This window comes from Papio anubis, chromosome 5 (assembly GCF_008728515.1).
Source record: "Papio anubis isolate 15944 chromosome 5, Panubis1.0, whole genome shotgun sequence".
Classification (NCBI taxonomy): Eukaryota; Metazoa; Chordata; class Mammalia; order Primates; family Cercopithecidae; genus Papio; species Papio anubis.
The window spans coordinates 66,675,975-66,696,361 of NC_044980.1; the positions used below are offsets into that span (position 1 = coordinate 66,675,975).

The following is a 20,387-nucleotide window of genomic DNA, read 5'->3' on the forward strand; positions in this document are numbered from 1 at the left end:
GCATGATTTACCCTGAGGCAAATTCCTTCCAGTTGCAAGCCTGTGAAATCAAAAGAATATGTACTTCCAAAATATAATGATGGGACAGGTATAGGATAGACATTCCCTTTCCAAGAGGGAAAAGGAGGCAAGACAAAACGGGGGCCTGCTCCTGAGTAAGTCTAAAACCCATTAGGAAAAGCAACATTACGTCTTAAAGCTAGAGGATAATCTTTGATTCCATGTCCCACACCTTTGGCGCACGGGGATGGGGTTGGACCTCCAAGGTCTTAGGAAGCCCTGCCCTATAGCATTCTGGGCTCACTCAACCCAGCAGCTCTCACAGGTTGGAGGCTTGTGTCTGCAGCTTTCCCAGGCTGGAGTTGCAAGCTGGTGACCCTACAGTTCTGGGGTCTCAGGGGTTGCCTCACTGTCATGACTGTACTCGGAATTACCCTAGTGGAGGCTCTCTGTGGTGGCTCCATTCCTATGACAAGTCTGTGTGTTGGTTCCCAGCCTGTCCCAAGTGTCCTTTGACATGTAGGTGGATTCTGCCATGGCCCCACAGCTTCTGCATTCTGCACTCCTGCGTAATTAACACCATGTGGATGCTGCTAAGATTTGCTGCCTGCACCTGTCAACTGAAGAATGATGAGGTTCATAAATTTGAAGTGGAGAACTTTATTTCTCATAAAGGGTTGCAGCCAGCAGAGTGGCCATTCTGACAGACTGGGAAGGGTAGCCTCCTGCCAGAAGCTCCAAAACAAACACTTTGAGGGACAAAAACCAAAAATGTTCGCTGAGCAAGGTGGCTGAATATATATATATTCAGTAAGCTACAGGAGAAGTTATGAATATTTAGGAAAGGAGAAACATGAGCATGCACAGTTGAGCTTCATGTCCCTTCATGGGTCCCATGTTCAAAAACTGGCAGCCTTAGCATAATCCGAGGGTAGAGTTTTTGGTCCTCTGACCTCAAATGCTGAAGCAGAGGACACAGAAATCCTTACTGTGCATTCTCTGTAGACTGGTCAGAACCACTCCATGGTGGGTAGTCTCTTAGGCAAAAAAGGAGGGGCAGCATCAGGTAGTTGGTTGATATCAGTGGTGGAGTCTTTTGAAAGAGCTGTAAAGCCTTGAGGAAAGAAAACTTCATTGTGGTTAGCTAGGGAGTGGTTGTAACAAGAGATGTGTCTGAGCCTCCATCCTATTGTGGCCAATAATTCAGTTTTCAAGGTTACTCTGGGGTCCCCTTTGCCAAGAGATGATCTGTTCAGTCAGTTGGGGGACTTAGAATTTTATTTTTAGTTTACATACTTCCTGAAGTTGTGGCCTGAGCCACACTTGAGGCCCTTGAGCCATTCCTGGTATAACTAAGGAGTGCTGCCATAGAATATGGAGAGAAGAGACTTGAGAGCAACACTGGGAAACTAGCCCCAAGTTCCCAAGGATGCCCTGGGCCTTTCTTTTGACATATTTCCTTCTCCCCGGCCTTGGCACTCTGGACCTGTGATGAAAGAGGGTGACAACAGTAATCTCCAAAGTGCCATCAGGGCCATTCTCCCATCGTCTTGATGAATAGACTCTGGCTTGCTTCTATCCATATTAATCTCTCAGCAAACAGTTGATTGGCCACACCTTTGGTATTCTTTCCTGGACAGCTTTTCTCTTCTTTACGTGGCTGGGCTGAGAGTTTCCCAAACCTTTTTGTTGTGTGTTCCTTTCAATCATAAATTTCATTTAAAAATAATTTGCCTTCTCTCATTTTATTATAAGTGGCCAAAGGAATATTATGCTGCTTGAATATTATGCAGCACTTTGAATATTATGCTGCTTAGATATTTCTTGTGACAGATATCCTAGTTCATTTATATTAGATTCTGCCTTCCACAAAGTCCTAAGACATGGACATAAATTTGACAAGTTCTTTGCAACTTTATAACGAGGATGGCATTTACTCCAGTTTTTAATATCTTGTTCCTCATTTCTGTCTGAAACCTCATCAGAATGGCCTTTACCATTCATATTTCTACCACATTCTGATCATGGTGCTTAAGGAATCCCTAAGAAGATTTATGCTTTCCATACAGCTTTTGTCTTCTTCTGAGCCCTCACCAGCATTGCCTTGAATGCTCCACTTATGGCAATCTAGGCTTTTTCTAGCTTGCCCCTCCAAATTCTTTCAGCCTCCACCCATTACCTAGTTTCAAAGCTGCTTTATTTTCGGGTGTTTGTTATGGTCAGTCCTCCTTCTCAGTATCAATTTCCTGTCTTAGTCTGTTTCATGCTGCTGTAGCAGAATAACGCAGACTGGGTAATTTATAAGGAAAATAAATGTATTTGGCTTATGGCTCTGGAGGCTGGGAAGTCCAAGACTGGGGGACCACATCTGCTTAGGGCCTTCTTGCCACACTATCCCATGGTGGAAGCTGGAAGGGCAAGATAACATGACAGAGCAAGAGGGGGGCAAACCACTTTTATAACAAACCCACTCTCATGATAACAAAACCACTCATCCAATAACCACATTAATCCATTCACAAGGGCAGAGACCTCTTAAAGTTTCCACTTGTCAATACTGTTGCATGGGGACTAAGTTTCCAACCCATGCTTTTTGGGGAACACATTTGAACCACAGTAACCACCCATATACGTTTTTCTCAATAGTCCTGAAAGTGGTCATAGCCCTATGAACAGGCTGCCTGAAAATGCAGACAAAAGAGAGAGGTGGTGTTGTCTCTGAGTAGTTAGATTTATTAACTTCTGAGGACTCTTACTTGGAAACCCTTCTGAGTAGCAGGAAGACTTTTTGTGTGCCTGTGTCTCCACAACTACTCTTTCTGCTTCTACTTTTTTTGTCTCTTCAGTCTATTCAGCAGTCTTTGGGTTAGTCTCATGAAAATAAAACTTTAGCTGTGAAATAAATTCTAAAAATGTTTTCAGTAGTAGCAAACTCATTGGAAAATGTAAATAATAATACTAAAAAAGAAAACACCACCTATAGTAGCCACCACAAGGGAGAAAAAACTAATAGGAGGCATACATTCTAGCATAATTTTTTTTTTTTTTTTTTTTTTTTTGAGATCTGAAGTCTGCTCTGTCAGCTTCAGGCTGGAGTGCAGTGGCTAGATCTCAGCTCACTGCAAGCTCCGGCCCCGGGTTCACGCCATTCTCCTGCCTCAGCCTCCCGAGTAGCTGGGACTACAGGCTCGCCATCTCACCTCGCTAGTTTTTATTTTTTTTAGTAGAGACGGGTTTCACCATGTTCGCCAGGATGGTCTTGATCTCTGACCTCAAGTGGATCCAATCTGCCTCGGCCTCCCAAAGTGCTGGGATTACAGGCTTGAGCCACCACTCGCCTAGCATAATTTTTTTTTTTTTTGAGACGGAGTCTTGCTCTGTGCCCCAGGTTGGAGTGCAGTGGCGCGATCTCGGCTCACTGCAGCTCCGCCTGGTTCACGCCATTCTCCTGCCTCAGCCTCCTGAGGCTGGGACTACAGGCTACCGCCCCACCTCGCTAATTTTCTTTGTATTTTAGTAGAGACAGGGGTTTCACCCTGTGTTAGCCAGGATGGTCTCGATCTCCTGACCTCGTGATCCCCGCCTGCCTCGGCCTCCCAAAGTGCTTTTTAATTGAAATTTTTATTGACATAATTGTAGACCCACATGCAGTTGTAAGAAGCAGTAGAGATACTTCGTATACTCTGCCAAGTTCCCCCAATGGAAACATTTTATAAAGCCATATTCAGACTTGTAGTCTCAATATAACAACCAATCTAGACATTGACACATGTTATCAGTTGTAAGAAACAATAGAGATACTTTGTATACTCTGCCCAGTTCCCACATTGGAAACATTTTATAAAGCTATATTCAGACTTGTTGTAGTCTTAACATAACAACCAGTATAGACATTGACACATTTTATCCATCTAATTCACGTTTACTAAGTTTTACTTTATTTATTTATTTAGAGACAGAATCTAACTCTGTCATCCAGGCTGGAGTGCAGTGGCACAATTTCCACTAGCTGCAACCTCTGCCTCCCAGATTCAAGCATTTCTGGTGACTCAGCCTCCAGAGTAGCTGGGATTACAGGCATGCACCACCACACCCAGCTAATTTTTGTAGTTTTAGTAGAGACGGGGTTTTGCCATGTTGGGCAGGCTGGTCTTGAACTCCTGACTTCAAGTGATCCACCCACCTTGGTCTCCTACAGTGCTGGGATTACAGGCATGAGCCATGGTGCTAGGCCAGTTTTACTTATATTTTAGTATGTGTGTTTTAAAATTTCAATACCATTTTGTCTTTTGTGTAAGTTCATGTGTCTACAACCACAGGCAAGATACTGAACAGTTCCAAAACCACACGGATCCCTCCTGTTACCCTTTTATAGTTAGAGCCACCTCCGTTCCTCCAGTGTGGTGTCTAACCTTTGGCATCCGCTAATCTGTCTTCCATATCTGTAAATTTTTTCATTTAAAAATATTATATACATGGAATTATACAGATTGTAACCTTTGGGATTGACTTTTATCACTCAGCATAATTTCCTGAAGTTTCATCCATGTTCTCGTATGTATCAATAGTTTGCTCCCTTTTATTGATATGTAGTATACATTGCTCTGGTCTCTGTTATCTGTAATACTGAAGTTTAACCTGTTGAAAGACATTTGGGCTGATTCTAATTTTTGGCTATTACAAATAAGGCTGCTATGAGCAATCATGTACAGGTTTTTGTGTGAACACATTTTATTTCTCCAAGGGGAAAATGCCCTTTTGCACAGTTTCTGGTGGCAGTTGCATGTTCGGTTTTTAAGAAACTGCTAAACTGCTTTCCAGAGTGGCTTCATTGTTTTGTGTCTCTACCAGCAATGTATGAGTGATCCAGTTTTTCCACATCTGCTATAGCATTTGGTGATGGCACTATTTTTTTGTGTGTGTGTTAGCCATTTTAAATGATATGCATTGATATCTCATTGCGGTTTTAATTTCCATTTCCCCAATGGCTAATGATGTTGAACATGTTCATTTGCCATCTGTATCTCCTTTTTAGTGAAATGTCTGTCCATGTCTTTTGTCCATTTTCTAATTGCATTGTTTGAGAGTTCTTTATATATTTTGCTTACTAGCCTTTTGATGGATATGTGGTTTGCAAATATTTTCTCCCACTCTGGAGCGTGTCTTTTCATCCTCCTTACATGGGCTTTCACAGAGCAGAAATTTTGATGTCTGGCATGGTTTAAAAGAAACATTCTTAGCCTTTTTTTTTCAGGTCTAATGGGCCCTTGAGAATCTGATGAAAACTATAAAATACTGACAGAAAAATGTACATGCACACAATAATTTGCATCTAATTTCATGGAATTCATGGCCTCTATAAAGTTTGTTGATGGACCATATGTTATGAACTCATGGCTTAATTAGTGTTGCATTAATTTCCAGCAATCCCACGTGAGACTCCAGGGACAGTTACCCTCACTCATCGAAGTAAAAAGTAAAAAACCCTGTAGCTTACAAAATAAGAGCAAGTTTCTTAGCCAGGCTTTATCTAGGACCTGACTCAAGTGTTCTTTTCACAGTGATACATTCCTTTACTTCTCTGGGAGGCATTGCCAGATTGCTACTTTAAACATTTGTAGATTGAAGAGCTACTCCGCAAGAAGAAATCTTTTCATATTGAACTCAGACTTTTAGGCATCAGCAAATGAATGAACTTTTGGGCTTTTGTACCTACCAGTTCAGTTTTAGCAGCATGACTCTTGTCTATGTGATTTATTATTTTTCTTGCTCTACCTTTATAACAATGAGGGGAAAATAAAGAAATAGAAATGAGATATTGAAGAAGCATGGATCTGATAAATTTGATATGATTACATGCAGTTGTGAGAAACAATACAGAGATACTTAGGTGTGCCCAAGCAGAGAATTGTCAGTATCAGCTGGGTTTTCACTGAACTTGATTATATATATTTTATTTATTTATTTGAGATGGAATCTCTCTCTGTTACCCAGGCTGGAGTGCAGTGGCACAATCTCAGCTCACTGCAACTTCCACCTCCCAGTTTCAAGTGATTCTCCTGCCTCAGCCTCCAGAGTAGCTGGGATTACAGGCGCCTGCCACCACGCCCAGCTAATTTTTGTATTTTTAGTAGAGATGGGGTTTCACTATGTTGGTCAGGCTGGTCTCGAACTCCTGACCTCAGGTGATCCACCCGCCTTGGCCTCCCAAAGAACTTGATAATATATTTCATTGTGAGGGGAGAGCAAAAGTAAAGCACATGTAGGAAAAGCTAGAATATATGTTGTTGAAAATTCTGGCTAAAAGGAAATGTGTAATTAACAGTGTTATTGCTAGATCTCTGGCAGAAGGACTCCTGGCCCCTATGAGTCTATTCATTTTTTGTCACAAATGTAGTATGTGTGTTTTAGGGATGGATTATGTATAAACGTAGGAGGCTGATGATGTTTGCTCTCTCTGGTTCATAAACCTGTTGCTTCAACCCCTCAAACTCCTTTGTGTTTCCTAAAGATAACATGTGTCCATATCTGTCTTCATACTGAACCCCGACTTTCCATTTAGAGAACTTCTTTCTCTGTTCATTCTTGCCTGACATTATCATGTTCTGCCAGTCCAGTGGTCTTCCTGCTTGCATCCTCTAGCTTCTCATGAATGTAGATCTTATCATCCCAACTAGATTTTGAGCTCATCAATGATACAGTCAGCATTCTATATATTTTAATATCCTTCCCTAGATGGCCTGCATAGTGCTTTGCACATAGTAAGTGACAGTACATTGGGATTTGGACATGAAAGACATACTTTAGAAATTTATTGCTAATGAGGCAATTGATACCTTGGTAGGTCATATCTTGCCCATGATGCTTGAGTGATGATTGAGCTTTGCGTTGACATGAACAATACATTAAACAGACTAATAGCGTAAGTAAGATTGTAAAGGGGATGTCTGATAGATTTAGAAAAAGCTTTTAAAGGGCTTAATCACTTTGTGTGTGTGCAAATATATCCTGCGAAATACAAGTGAGTGTGACAGGTTTGGCGGAACATTTTGTTAGCAGCTAGCTCGTGCTCCTCTTTGTACTTTATAAACATTAGGCTGCACAATTTCAGACTGACTGGCTCTGCTTCTTCCTCCCTATCCCCATCACCACCATTAGTTTGAATTAATGAGATCTTAGTGAATAGTTACTATGTTGTTTCCTTTCTAATCTTCAGACATCTCCCCACTGAGTTTACCAAATAATTCAACCCTTCCACTTAAAGCTTCTTAGACCTGCATAGCTCAGGTAGATAACTCTAGTCTGAAACAGGTCTATAGACACCGTTGTGTGCTCAATAATAGGTTTATTTCAAATGCTCTCTCCCTACCCATTTCCATTGTGCTGGCATTGAAGGTTTTTACTTAGACTTGGCCTTATCTCCCAGTAGTTTACTGTTCTTTTCCAGTTAGTATAACAGTTGTGAAATGCAATTATAAGCCTACATTCCTAGGTTAGTATAAGGAACTGTGAGTCAGCATTTCCTTCCAAATGCAGAAAGTTTCAAATTAACATGGCAAATAGAATTGCCTCAATAGTTGTTGCTCTGCCCTTTGAATTTTCAAACTGTAGGGGGACCATTCAGCTCCATAAAATCAAATAAAATTCTGTGGAGCTTTATGTCTTACATTTGTGTGGTACAATGTATTTGGAATTCCTTATCCCTGGAGGTTCCTCTGGACCATCAGGTTTAGGCTGAGCTGGGTAGGGCTATTTCAGACCCTCCTGACCCCAACTACCAATTACTGCTGAGTCATTTTGGTCAGTTTAATATTTAGAGATTCTGAGTGATTTTATTTGAAATAAATATTCAAAGTCTTAAAAAATCCTTTTATATACTTAACATGTAGTAATAATAATTAATAGTTGCAACTAGCATTTAGTGTTTCTGGTAGACACTAGTTTTTTCTCTTTTTACCCTGTCAAATGTCTTAATCCTCACAACAGTCTTTGGGGGAGGTATTATGATTAGTTCTACTTGACAGATGAGGAACTGGCCAAGGAAAGTAAAATAGTGAACCTAAAGTAAGCCAGGGCAGTGGCTCACGTCTGTAATCCCAACACTGGGAGGCTGAGGTGGGAGGATTGCTTGATCTCAGGAGTTCAAGACCAGCCTGGGCAACATAGTGACATTCCATCTCTTAAAAAAAAAAAAAAAAAAGTGGGTGTGGTGGTGTGCTCCTGCAGTTCCAGCTACTCAGAGGGCTGAGGTTGGGGAGGATCACTTGAACTGGGGAGGTCAAGGCTACAGTGAGCCTTGATTGTGCCACTGCTCTCCAGCCTAGGTGACAGAGTGAGACCCTGTTTCAAAATAAAAACAAGGCCTGGCGCGGTGGCTCATGCCTGTAATCCCAGCACTTTGGGAGGCCGAGGCGGGCAGATCACGAGGTCAGGAGATCCAGAGCACAGTGAAACCCCGTCTCTACTAAAAATACAAAGAAAGAAAAAATTAGCCGGGCGCGGTGGAGGACGCCTGTAGTCCCAGCTACTCGGGAGGCTGAGGTAGGAGAATGGCGTGAACCCCGGAGGCGGAGCTTGCAGTGAGCTGAGATCGGGCCACTGCACTGCAGCCTGGGCGACAGAGCTAGATAGACTCCGTCCCCCTCCCCCCAAAAAATAAAAAAATAAAAAACAAAAAATAAAAACAAAACTACCATAGCTGAGATTCAATGCAGCTTGTTCCCAAGCCTGTATTCCTAACTGTGAAGTTTTGCTGCCTTTTAGCCAGGCAAATCACTGGCTTTCAGACCAGTTGTATGTTACAAAAGGACTTTATGCTGAGGCTACAGAGAACATGGGATGGGATCAGACAGGCTGGTTTTACATCTACTAAGCCATTTCTAGCTGCTGGACCTCAGTCAAGTGCCACAACTTTGCTGAGCTTTTCCTCATATGTAAAGTGAGGACAGGAACATGTGAGGTCCCCTTATCTGAAGATAGCAGGTATGATATTGTGAAATGTACACAGTATTTTGACTTCATTCTTTCTCCTGTTTCCTGGCAACAATGCCTAAAATCCTTAGAATCTCCCAAATGATGTATTTTTGTATGCTAATGAGGTGACTGGTGGCTGGAAGCCCCTAGGTAGTTTCAGGATAGGCACTGGTCACAGGAAAGACTAAGGGAAGATTAGAGGATTGGGATATTCTGCTCCACCCCCCAACCTCTGGGGAGAAGAGGGGGCTGAAGGCTAAACTGATCACAAATGGCCAATGATGTAATCACTCATGCTTACATAATGAAGCTTCCTTGGAAACCCAAAAAGACTGGGTTCTTGGAACTACTGGATAGCTGAACATGTGGAGGTTCCTGGAGGGTGGTGCACCCAGGGGAGGGCAGGGAAGCCCCTTGCCCTTTTCCACATGCTTCACCCTATGTATGCATCTCTTCGTCTGTATTCTTTGTAATATCCTTTATAATAAACCAGTACATGTAAGTGTTTCCCTAAGTTCTGAGAGCCACACTAGCAAATTAGTCAAACCCAGGGAGGGGGTTGTGAGATGCCTGATTTGTAGCCAGCTGGTCAGAGCACAGGTGAAACACCTGGGACTTGCATTGGCATCAGAAATGCGGGACAGTCTTGTGGGACTGAGCCCTCAGCCTGTGGGATCTGATGCTATCTCCAGGTAGTGTGGGAACTGGAGGACACCCAGCTCCTGTCTGCTGCAGAATTGCTTGTTTGCTTCAACAAGCCAGAATATTCCCCATCCCCCTGCTGAAGCATGTTGTGAGAGTACAGTAGAAGAAACTGGTTTTTTTTTTTTTTCTACTGAGTGGGTCACAGGGAAAGTCCCTTTATGTGAATCTCCTTAAAACGGGGACCAACATTTCATAGGAAGCAGTGATGGAAAAAAGATTTGCCTAAAGTTCCATTTTCTTTTTTTTTTGAGACGGAGTCTCACTCTGTCGCCCAGGCTGGAGTGCAGTGGCTGGATCTCAGCTCACTGCAAGCTCCGCCTCCCGGGTTCACGCCATTCTCCTGCCTCAGCCTCCCGAGTAGCTGGGACTACAGGCGCCCGCCACCTCGCCCGGCTAATTTTTTGTATTTTTAGTAGAGACAGGGTTTCACCGTGTTAGCCAGGATGGTCTCGATCTCCTGACCTCGTGATCCGCCCATCTCGGCCTCCCAAAGTGCTGGAATTACAGGCTTGAGCCACCGTGCCCGGCCTCCATTTTCTGAAAATGAAAATAAAGTATGAAAATAAGCATATTTGTAAAGTTTGTGTTTTAATTCCTTGGTTAAAAAGGAACATAAGATCATGGTGAGCGGTACAAGCTCTGGAGCAGGCTGCATTTGAACACCAGCTCTGCCGTTTTCTAACTATGTAGTCTCATGCAAATTATATTTTTCAATTTTGTGGTAATTCTAGGAATGAACAGAACATGAACCGTGTGTGTGTTTGTGTGTGTGTGTGTGTGTGTGTGTGTGTGTAGTATATGATTAATTAAGGAGGGGGGTATGAAATTTCTGATCAAACTGATTGACTCTACACCATACATACAATCTACACTGTCACATTTGATTTTCTTTTCTTTTCTTTTCTTTCTTTCTTTCTTTCTTTCTTTCTTTCTTTTTTTTTTTTTTTTGAGACAGAGTTTTGCTCTTGTCGCCCAGGCTGGAGTGCAATGGTGTGATCTCGGTTCACTGCAATTTCATTCTCCTGGGTTCAAGTTATTCTCCTGCCTCAGCCTCCCAAGTCACTGCGATTACAGGCGCTCACCACCACACCAGGCTAATTGGTTTTTTTTTTTTTAATACAGAGTTTTGCTCTTGTTGCCCAGGTTGGAGTGCAATGGCACGATCTTGGCTCACTGCAACCTCTGCCTCCTGGGTTCAAGTGATTCTCCTGCCTCAGCCTTCCGAGTAGCTGGGATTACAGGCACCTGCCACCACATCCAACTAATTTTTTGTATTATTTTAGTAGCGATGGGGTTTTGCCATGTTGACCAGGCTGGTCTTGAACTCCTGACCTCAGGTGATCCACCCACCTCAGCCTCCCAAAGTACTGGGATTACAGGCATGAGCCACCACACCAGGCCTCACATTTGATTTTCAAAGTATGATTATGAGGGTCATTTTTATTAGAAATACCCAAAAACTTCTTCCATTTTCTCAAGGAGTGGGGACGTGCTCTTATTCCTTTAATATGGACACTGTTACCTTTGAAACCTTTGTCTTATCATGATTTTCTTTTTAAGTTGTTAATGGGTCTCTGCCACATTCTCATTTAACTTGATAAGGGCTCATTTAACTTGGTAAGGGTACATTTTGAAAATCTGCACCTAAAAAGTGAGCCTTTTTCTCTAGTTGTCAAGCTGCAAGTATTTTTCCCAATAGTTTTCCTTCAGGGTTTGTAGAATTAGGCATGGCCAATGGCATGTGGCAAGCTTATCAAGTTAAATTCTCATTGAATAATAGCTTCATATGTAATTTCAGCAGTTCTCATGATACTATTCTTTATTAAAAATGTCATGCTTTAAAAAATGTTCTAAATGTATTGTAAGTTGATTTGTCTTTTGTTTACACCATTCAGTAACAACACCAAGACCAATGCAAACAAACAATATACACAAAATTTGTTCTCTCTAAGTATGGAATGATTAGAGAATAGATGCCAGCATTCAGTGGAGTAGAGGGAGGGGAATAGAGAATGAACAGGGAGGCAGTTGCTTGTGTAAGCTTTATTTTATAATATAAGTGTTCAGTTCACTTTTTGAGTATTTTTATGTGTAGATAGCATTGGCTTCTTCATATAACCTTGTAATGACAGGGACTTGGAAAGGAATAGTTAAGTAACAAGGATTTCCTATATATTCCTTTCAAGGCTGCTAAAAGGATCATCTGAGATGATATTTGTAGAATATTGAGCAAGGTGCCTGAGTATTACCTGTTAATTAGTTTTGTAAAAGGCACACAAACCAATGTTTATTGACATATTCAAAGACAAAATTAAAGTCATAGGTTTTGTATTCATTCTGCCTTAGAATATTTTATTTAGATGCAAAAATGTGAGAAATTCAGAATTTCATAAAGTCAAGAATTGATATTTTTCTGTGTAAATGTTATATTTACTTTCTTCTTTTATTAAAAACATTTTTAGCCTGTTTAAAATAGTCTAATACTTTTTTTTAGAGTTAAGCAATAAAAGATATTTGGATATTATGTATTCCTCATAAGTCTATAATACTGTATCTTAATGTTCTTTTTATAAGAGCTTCCCCACTTGGGGAACAAACTTAAAAATTCTGGATGTGTAATAAGGCCCCAAGTCATTCCCTGGTGTCTGCCAGCAAATGTTTGGAAATACTTTGGTTTTTTTTAATGTCCCAAGAAACATTTCTGGAAAATGTGGTACAATTTTTTTAAGTACTTGACTATGAGAAACTTGGTAATTGCAGATGAAGAACTCAGACTTTCACAGATAAAAGGAAATATAGAGGGTGGCATTTATATAGTGAAAAGTGACACCACATCAAGGACTTAAGCAGTTGTAACTTGCCTAGCAAATACAAACTTGTTTTATTATCAAACTTGGTGTGAAAGGAGGCATAGCATGGTTTAGCCACGTGACTCTGCAAGTGAGCACAGAACTCAGTGCTCTACTGTGAAAGAGGAATTAACTTGGAGAAAATCCAAATGAGAATATAAAATTTTAAAATATATTTCAGTTTGAAGTTTCATGGTTTTATTGAGTATATATTTGCTGTAGCATATTTTTTTCTACAATTAACCTGGGAAATTCTATAGGGCTTTTAGAAGGATTAGGACTGAGGGTGAGAACTATGGGGACTTTATTTTTTTTCAAGGAGTGAAAAGTGTTTGCTCTGAAAAACAAAATTAATTGCTGTTCAAATGGTTTTTAAATTTCAGTATTGAAAAATGGCAAATGGTAGAGAAATGAATAATGAAATACAAGTTATTGGATATAAAGTGAAATGTAAATAACATTGTCTAGCCCTTGACATTTCACCTCTTGCTGAGATCATAGTATAATCCAAATTTGAGGGAGGCCTTTGATGCAGCTGGTTTCTTCCTGACTGAAAAGTGCGAAGCGTTGGCATCTGGGTCCTTCGTGAAACTGTGTGATGTTGGACTTTGCACTGTAGTCCACTGTAGCCTGCCTTCTCACTGTGTAAATACACAACTACATGGGCTCCCGTGAACTTGCTACACGCCACAGGCCATGCCTCATTCTACAAAGCCTGAAGGAAAACTGCTGGGAAAAATACTTATAGCTTGACAACTAGGGAAAAAGGCTCACTTTTGGGGGCAGATCTTCAAAATGTACCCTTATCCATTTAAAAAAAAAAGGGGGGGGGATTAGCATGTATTCTATTTAATGTATTTATTTATAAATCATTTATAAAACATATAAATCATATTACTGTAACAATGTATATATATATATTTGTTTTTTGACTGGGGACAGGGTCTTGCTCTGTTGCTCAGACTGAAGGGCAGTGGTGCAGTGGCATGATCATACCTCACTGTAGCCTGCAACTCCTGGGTTTGAGAGATCCTCCTGCCTCAGACTCCTGAGTAGCTAGGACTACAGGCATGCACCACCATGCCTGGCTAATTTCAAAATTATTTTTGTAGAGACAGGGTCTTGCTATGTTGCCCAGGCTGATCTCAAACTCCATGACATGTTCCCTTTGGAAGATTTAAAAAAAAAGCTAGAAATATATTTCTCCAAAAATTTACAGAATGCCGTGTGAGGGCTTTTGTGGGTAACAAACTTTAAATGATTTTTTTTTTTTTTTGGCAACAAAATCAATGGAGACATGGACAGATACTCTTTCAAAATGTTCTTACTGGCTGGGCATGGTGGCTTACGCCTGTAATCCCAGCACTTTGGGAGGCCAAGGCAAGCAGATCACTTGAGGTCAGGAGTTCGAGACTAGCCTGGCCAACATGGTGAAATCCTGTCTCTACTAAAAATACAAAAATTAGCTGGGTGTGGTGGCATACAGCTGTAATCCCAGCCACTTGGGAGGCTGAGGCAGGAGAATCATTTGAACCCAGGAGGTAGAGGTTGCAGTGAGCCAAGATTGCGCCACTGTACTCCAGCCTGGGCCACAGAGTGAGACTCTGTCTCAAAAAAAAAAAAAAAAAAAGTTCTTACTGTGCCATGTACTATCTATAATCTGTTTGTTTTGAAATACATTTTCTCTTTCACTTATTAAAATATCACTTTTTTTTTCTGAAATGGGAGGTCAAAAAAAGAAAAAGAAAATTACTTTTTTCTTGAAGGAACAGGCTAATTGTTTGAAAAACCAGTAGGTTTATAACACTTCTATTTTTGTAAGAGAAAATTATGTAGTACATGTTTAAGTTTGACAACTTTTTAAAGTACTTTGCCACAATATAACCAGCACATCTCAATGTAGTATAGATTTTTATGGTTACTTCCTATCTCATTACATACACTGCAAAGATTTGACCACATTGGATTTCTTATTTCCACAAAATTAACCATGTTGATTGATTAATGTCCCATAGAACATTTTGTGCTTTTGGCTTCAAGTTCTTTGTTGCAGTACCTTGCTCATGAATGACAAAGTGAATGAATCTCATGTGTGGTGTTTTTTAAACTACTTATAAGAGCAGCTGCCTTACCAGTAGTTGTACTTGAACAGTTTTTGATAGAACACTATTTTTTATTAAAAAAGCAATTCACAGCTGGGCACCGTGGCTCACACCTGTAATCCCAGCACTTTGGGAGGCCAAAATGGGTGGATCACCTTAGGTCAGGAGTTCAAGACCAGCCTGGCCAACATGGTGAAACCCCATCTCTACTAATAATACAAAAATTAGCTGGGCATTGTGGTGGGTATCTGTAGTCACAGCTACTCAGGAGGCTGAGGCAGGAGAATCACTTGAACCTGGGAGGCAGAGCTTGCAGTGAGCCAAGATTGAGCCACTGTATTCCAGCCTGGGTAACAGAATGAGATGCCATCTCAAAAAAAAAAGTATTTCACTCTTCAGAATATGTCTCCATATTCTCACTTAAAATGATGGGTTTTGGATGGGAGGGGAGTGAGGGATAAAAGACTACACATTGGGTACAGTGTACACTGCTCGGGTGATGGGTGTACCCAAATCTCAGAAATCACCTCAGATAAAGAACTTATCTATGTAACCGGACACCACGTGTTTCTCCAAAAACCTATTGAAATAAAAATAAAAATTAAAAAAAATTTGAGTATATTTTATTATCAGATAAAATCTAGCAAATGCCACACAAGTTGAGTTGTGGAAAACATCTGTACTTTTTTCTAAGTGTACAGCAAACTTGCACAATCGAATTTGCTCTGATAGACTTGTTTTTTAAAATATTCAACAGTCTTCCATAGTTTTACTCATAAAGAAATGCATTTTATCTTTTTTGTCTTTAGAGATGGAGTGTCGTCATGTTGCCCAGGCTGGTCTCAAACTCCTGGGCTCAAGCAATCCACCTGCCTCAGCCTCCCAAAGTGCTGGGATTATAGGCATGAACCACTGAGCCTGGCCAAGGAATACATTTTAGTTTGCTGCTTTATTTCTCTGTATTATCTCAGCTATTTTCTCTCTCTCTTTTTTTTTTTTTAATTATACTTTAAGTTCTAGGGTACATGTGCACTATGTGCATGTTTGTTACATACGTATACATGTGCCATGTTGCTGTGCTGCACCTCATTTACATTAGGTATATCTCCTAATGCTATCCCTCCCCACTCCCCCCACCCCACAATAGGCCCTGGTTTGTGATGTTCCCCTTCCTGTGTCCTGGTGTTCTCATTGTTCAATTCCCACCTATGAGTGAGAACATGCGGTGTTTGGTTTTCTGTCCTTGTGATAGTTTGCTCAGAATGGTTTCCAGCTTCATCCATGTCCCTACAAAGGACATGAACTCATCCTTTTTTATGGCTATATAGTATTTCATGGTGTATATGTGCCACCTTTTCTTAATCCAGTCTATCATTGATGGACATTTGGGTTGGTTCCAAGTGTTTGCTATTTCTGCTTTTTTTTAAAAAAATTTTTTTTTAAGCTACCACATTTCCTATACTAATGCATTTTTTTGAGGGGGCTATTAAGTGGAAATCCCAAAGTACTAGGATTATGTACAAAAATCCATAAGGATCTTTTTTTTTTTTTTTTTGAGTTGGAGTCTTGCTTTGTCGCCCAGGCTGGAGTGCAGTGGTGAGATCTCGGCTCACTGCAAGCTCCGCCTCCCGGATTCACGCCATTCTCCTGCCTCAACCTCCCCAGTAACTGGGACTACAGGCGCCCACCACCACGCCCGGCTAGTTTTTTGTATTTTTAGTAGAGATGGGGTTTCACCGTGTTAGCCAGGATGGTCTCGATCTCCTGACCTCGTGATCCGCCCGCCTCAGCCTCCCAAAGTGCTGGGATTACAGGCATGAGCCACTGCGCCCGGCCAAGGATCTTCTAATTTTATCGTCAAGTTAAGCAAATTTTGTGAAAGACTGGAATTGTATAAGGCATGACTATAAACATAGATGACAAATTGCTAATATATTGAAGTGCAGCAGACATTTAAGATGAGGATCATAGTATGTGCTAGTGGATATAAATTAATTTTTTAAATGCCTTCTTGATAATTTAGAATTTTGGAGGGATCAGCTTATTGATGTTCCTGGGTTGGCCATTATTTTTATTTTATGGGTGGCTGGTGAACAATTTATATTCGGAATAGGAGTCTCAGTTCTTTCATATTCTTGTTAGTATTATCTTTAATTTGAAGTTTCTCACACTCTGGTTTGTAAAGTTAGTTTCATTAAAAATTGATGAATATAGGCTGGGCATGGTGGCTCACACCTGTAACCCTAGAACTTTGGGAAGCTGAGGCAGGCAGATCACTTGAGGTCAGGAGTTGGAGACAATCCTGGCCAACATAGTGAAACCTCATCTCTCCTAAAAAATACAAAAATTAGCTGGGCATGGTGGTGCATGCCTGTAATGCCAGCTATTTGCTAGGCTAAGGCACAATAATTGGTTGAACCTGGGAGGCAGAGTTTGCAGTGAGCCGAGATCATGCCACTGTACTCTAGCCTGGGCAATAGAGCGAGACTCTAAAAAAAAAAAAAAAAAAAAAAAATTGATTATTTTCTGTAATCCCAGCACTGTGGGAGGCCAAGGCAGGAGGATCACTTGAGGCCAGGGGTTTGAGACCACCTAAACAATGTAGCAAGACCCTATCTCTACAAAAAAAAAAAAAAAAAAAAAAAAATACAAGTTAGCACACCTATCATCTTAACCATGTGGGAGCCTGAAGCAGGAGGATCTCTTGAGCCCAGGATATCAAGGTTACAGTGAACTATGATTGTACGGCTGCATTCCAGCCTGGATGACAGAGTGATACTGTTTCAAATAGTAACAATAATAAATGGATTATTATAATCTATAAACCCATTTAAGTGGGTCCACATAAACTGCCACAGGACATGATATTTTAAATAAAATTGAGGGCTGAGAAGGGCCCTGTTGTCAAACCCTCTGCCTTGTAGGACCCTCAGTCATCTCTCAAGAGATCTCAGGAAACATGTCTTGGGACCTAGGAGGGTGCTATCACCAGTGTGTATATGAAGTATTAGTAAAACTTAAATTGTTTTATAAAAAATACCTAAAAATAGAACTTTTCATATTCGCTTTCTTGCCAAGTGTATCCTTTGGGGATTACTGTACTAAATGTCACAATTCATTCTTTTTTTTTTTTTTTGAGATGAAGTTTCACTCTTATTGCCCAGGCTGGAGTACAATGGCACAATCTCAGCTCATTGCAACCTCTGCCTCCTAGGTTCAAGTGATTCTTCTGCCTCAGCCTCCAGAGTAGCTGAGATTACTGGTGCCTGCCACCATGCCCAGCTAATTTTTGTGTTTTAGTAGATATGGGGTTTCACCATGTTGGTCAGGCTGGTCTTGAACTCCTGACCTCAGGTGATCCACCCACCTCAGCCTCCCAAAGTGCTGGGATTACAGGTGTGAGCCACTGTGCCCAGCCCCACAATTCATTCTTAAGAGAAGCCCCTAAATTACTACAGCAGGGCTGAGGCTGGGCATGGTGGTGCACACTTGTAATGCCAGCCACTTGGGAGGCTAAGGCATAAGAATCGCCTGAACCTGGGAGGCAGAGGTTGCAGAGCCAGGCTTGGCCTAAGGAGCAGAACCCAGGCCTCAGGTGTGCAGTGGGAGGGAGGCAAGGGTGCAGGGACAAGTGAGTCTCCCTGTCTGCCCCATTTAGAATTCTCATGCAACCTGCTCCTCCCTGTCTCCCAATCTTTCATTCTCTTTTGTTCAGCTTGGAACTCCTTGAAGGCTGGACCACTTTCTGGCAGACCCAGAAGGCATGTCTGTATTATCTTTGTGTAATACCTGGCCCACAGTTGGTGTTCAGTGAGTGATGCTGGGTTTTTTTGTTTTTTCTAAGTAGGAAACAAGTTTCTAAGTGCTATTTGTTTACTTTAAAATTTTTAATTGTGGCAAAATAGACAACATAAAAATTACCATCTTAACCATTTTTAACACAGGCCAGTAGTGGTAAGTATATTCGCATTGCTGTGAAACCATTACCATTGTGCATCTCCAGAACACTTTCATCTATGCAAAACTGAAAGTCCATATCCAATAAACAATACACTCCTGTGTGCCCCACCCCGGCAACTATCAATCATTTTTTTTCTGCTTCTCATGTCAAACTCATGTTTGATTACTCTAGGTACCTCATATAACTGGCATCATATAGTATTTGTCCTTTCTGTCTGAGTTATTTCACTTAGGGTAATGTTGTCAAGGCTTGTCCAGTTGTAGCATTTGTTGGAATTATATTCCTTCTTAAGGCTGAATAACATTCCACTGTATGTACACACCACATTTTGTTTATCCATCCATCTGTGCTATTTTAAAGGGGCAGGCACACCCAGAAGCAGATCCAGGTGCACACGCCTGGCAGAGAGGTTGGTTAGCTTGACAGTGGGCTGCATCCTACCCATGCAATCATGCAGCTGAACTCTCTGGCCCTCTGTGTAAGGGAGGCAATAGAACTATCTTGTCACTGTGCTGTTCTGCCTCACCTGGCCAAAAGTGGACTCTGACTTTGGAATTACCTGTGAGCCAAGCGATGAACACAGGTGAAACTTTCAACATGCTTATGTTGACCTTTCTTGGCTTTCTGAAATAAGTCTATGGGATAGTGTCTGGGGTCACAGGGTTTCTATATGTGTGGAAACTAATATAAAATAATAAGATGGTGGGATATATATTTTTTCAAATTCAAATTATTTTGCTTCATGTAGACACGACATGTACTATAATTACTATGATTTTTTATTTTGATAATATATACAAGACTTACCATTTGAACCATTTTTTCAGGTACAACTCAGTGGAACTAGGTACATTCACATTGTTGTGCAACCATCACCCCCACCAGCCATCTCCAGAACTTCTTTGTCTTTCCAAACTGAAACTCTATAGACATTAAATAACTCTCCATTCTCCCCAACGTCCAGCTTCTGGTAATCTCTATTCTACTTTCTTTTTCTATGAGTTTGACTATCTAGATACCTCATTTAAGTCAAATCATACAGTATTTGTCCTTTTGTGATTGGCTTATTTTACTTAGCGTAGTGTCTTTAAGGCTCATTCATGTTATAACACGTATTAGAATTTTGTTTCTTTTTAAGGTTGAATAATATTCCATTGCATGTGTATACCACATTTTGAGTATCCATCTGTCAGTGGACATTTGGTTTTTTCCCTATCTTTTGGCTATTGTGAATAATGCTGCTATGAACATAGGTATAAAAATTTGTTTGAGTCCCTGCTTTCAATTCTTTGGGTATATACCTGGAAGTAGAATTGCTAAGTCATATGGTAATTCTATGTGTAATTTTTTGAGAGGCCATCATATTGTGTTCTCGAGAGGATATGTTATTTAGATAGCATATTAGTCCTTCATTCTTTTATATTTTGTCTCTGCAGTTTTCCTATCTAATGAGTTTGCTCCTCCCTCCACAATGTTGATAACTGCAGGCAGGACAGGGAGAGCTCACCTGGTGGGTTCCATGGGGCCTCCTGCAATAACTGCTCTTGTTTACTATTTTCATTGCAGATGCGAAAGCCATGGAGTTGAGCTGCAGCGAAGCACCTCTTTACGTAAGTTGCTAAGCACTGGGCTTCAGGTCCAAGGGGCCCTTTCTTAACTCCAAACCATGTGACTGAAGTGGGAAGAAATGTTTTTCTTGCTATTGAGTTAAGGCTTTTTAAAAACAACACACTGAGCATTACTGTCTAGTTCAAGTATTTGCATGGAGCCTTTTAAAACTGGTTGGCTCCTATTTTA

The 20,387-nt window shown here is 40.9% G+C and overlaps 1 protein-coding gene across 3 annotated transcripts in view; it reads left to right on the forward strand.

Moving 5' to 3' along the window:
• Positions 1-20,387, forward strand: part of ARHGEF28 (Rho guanine nucleotide exchange factor 28) — a 313,224-nt gene that overhangs the window by 41,541 nt on the left and 251,296 nt on the right. For all 3 annotated transcript variants that reach the window (XM_021939454.2, XM_009208611.4, XM_021939453.2), the window contains exon 2: positions 20,157-20,200. In XM_021939454.2, the coding sequence (XP_021795146.2) occupies positions 20,168-20,200 (33 nt within the window). In that variant the 5' untranslated portion in view covers positions 20,157-20,167. The remainder of the gene's footprint in view (positions 1-20,156; positions 20,201-20,387) is intronic.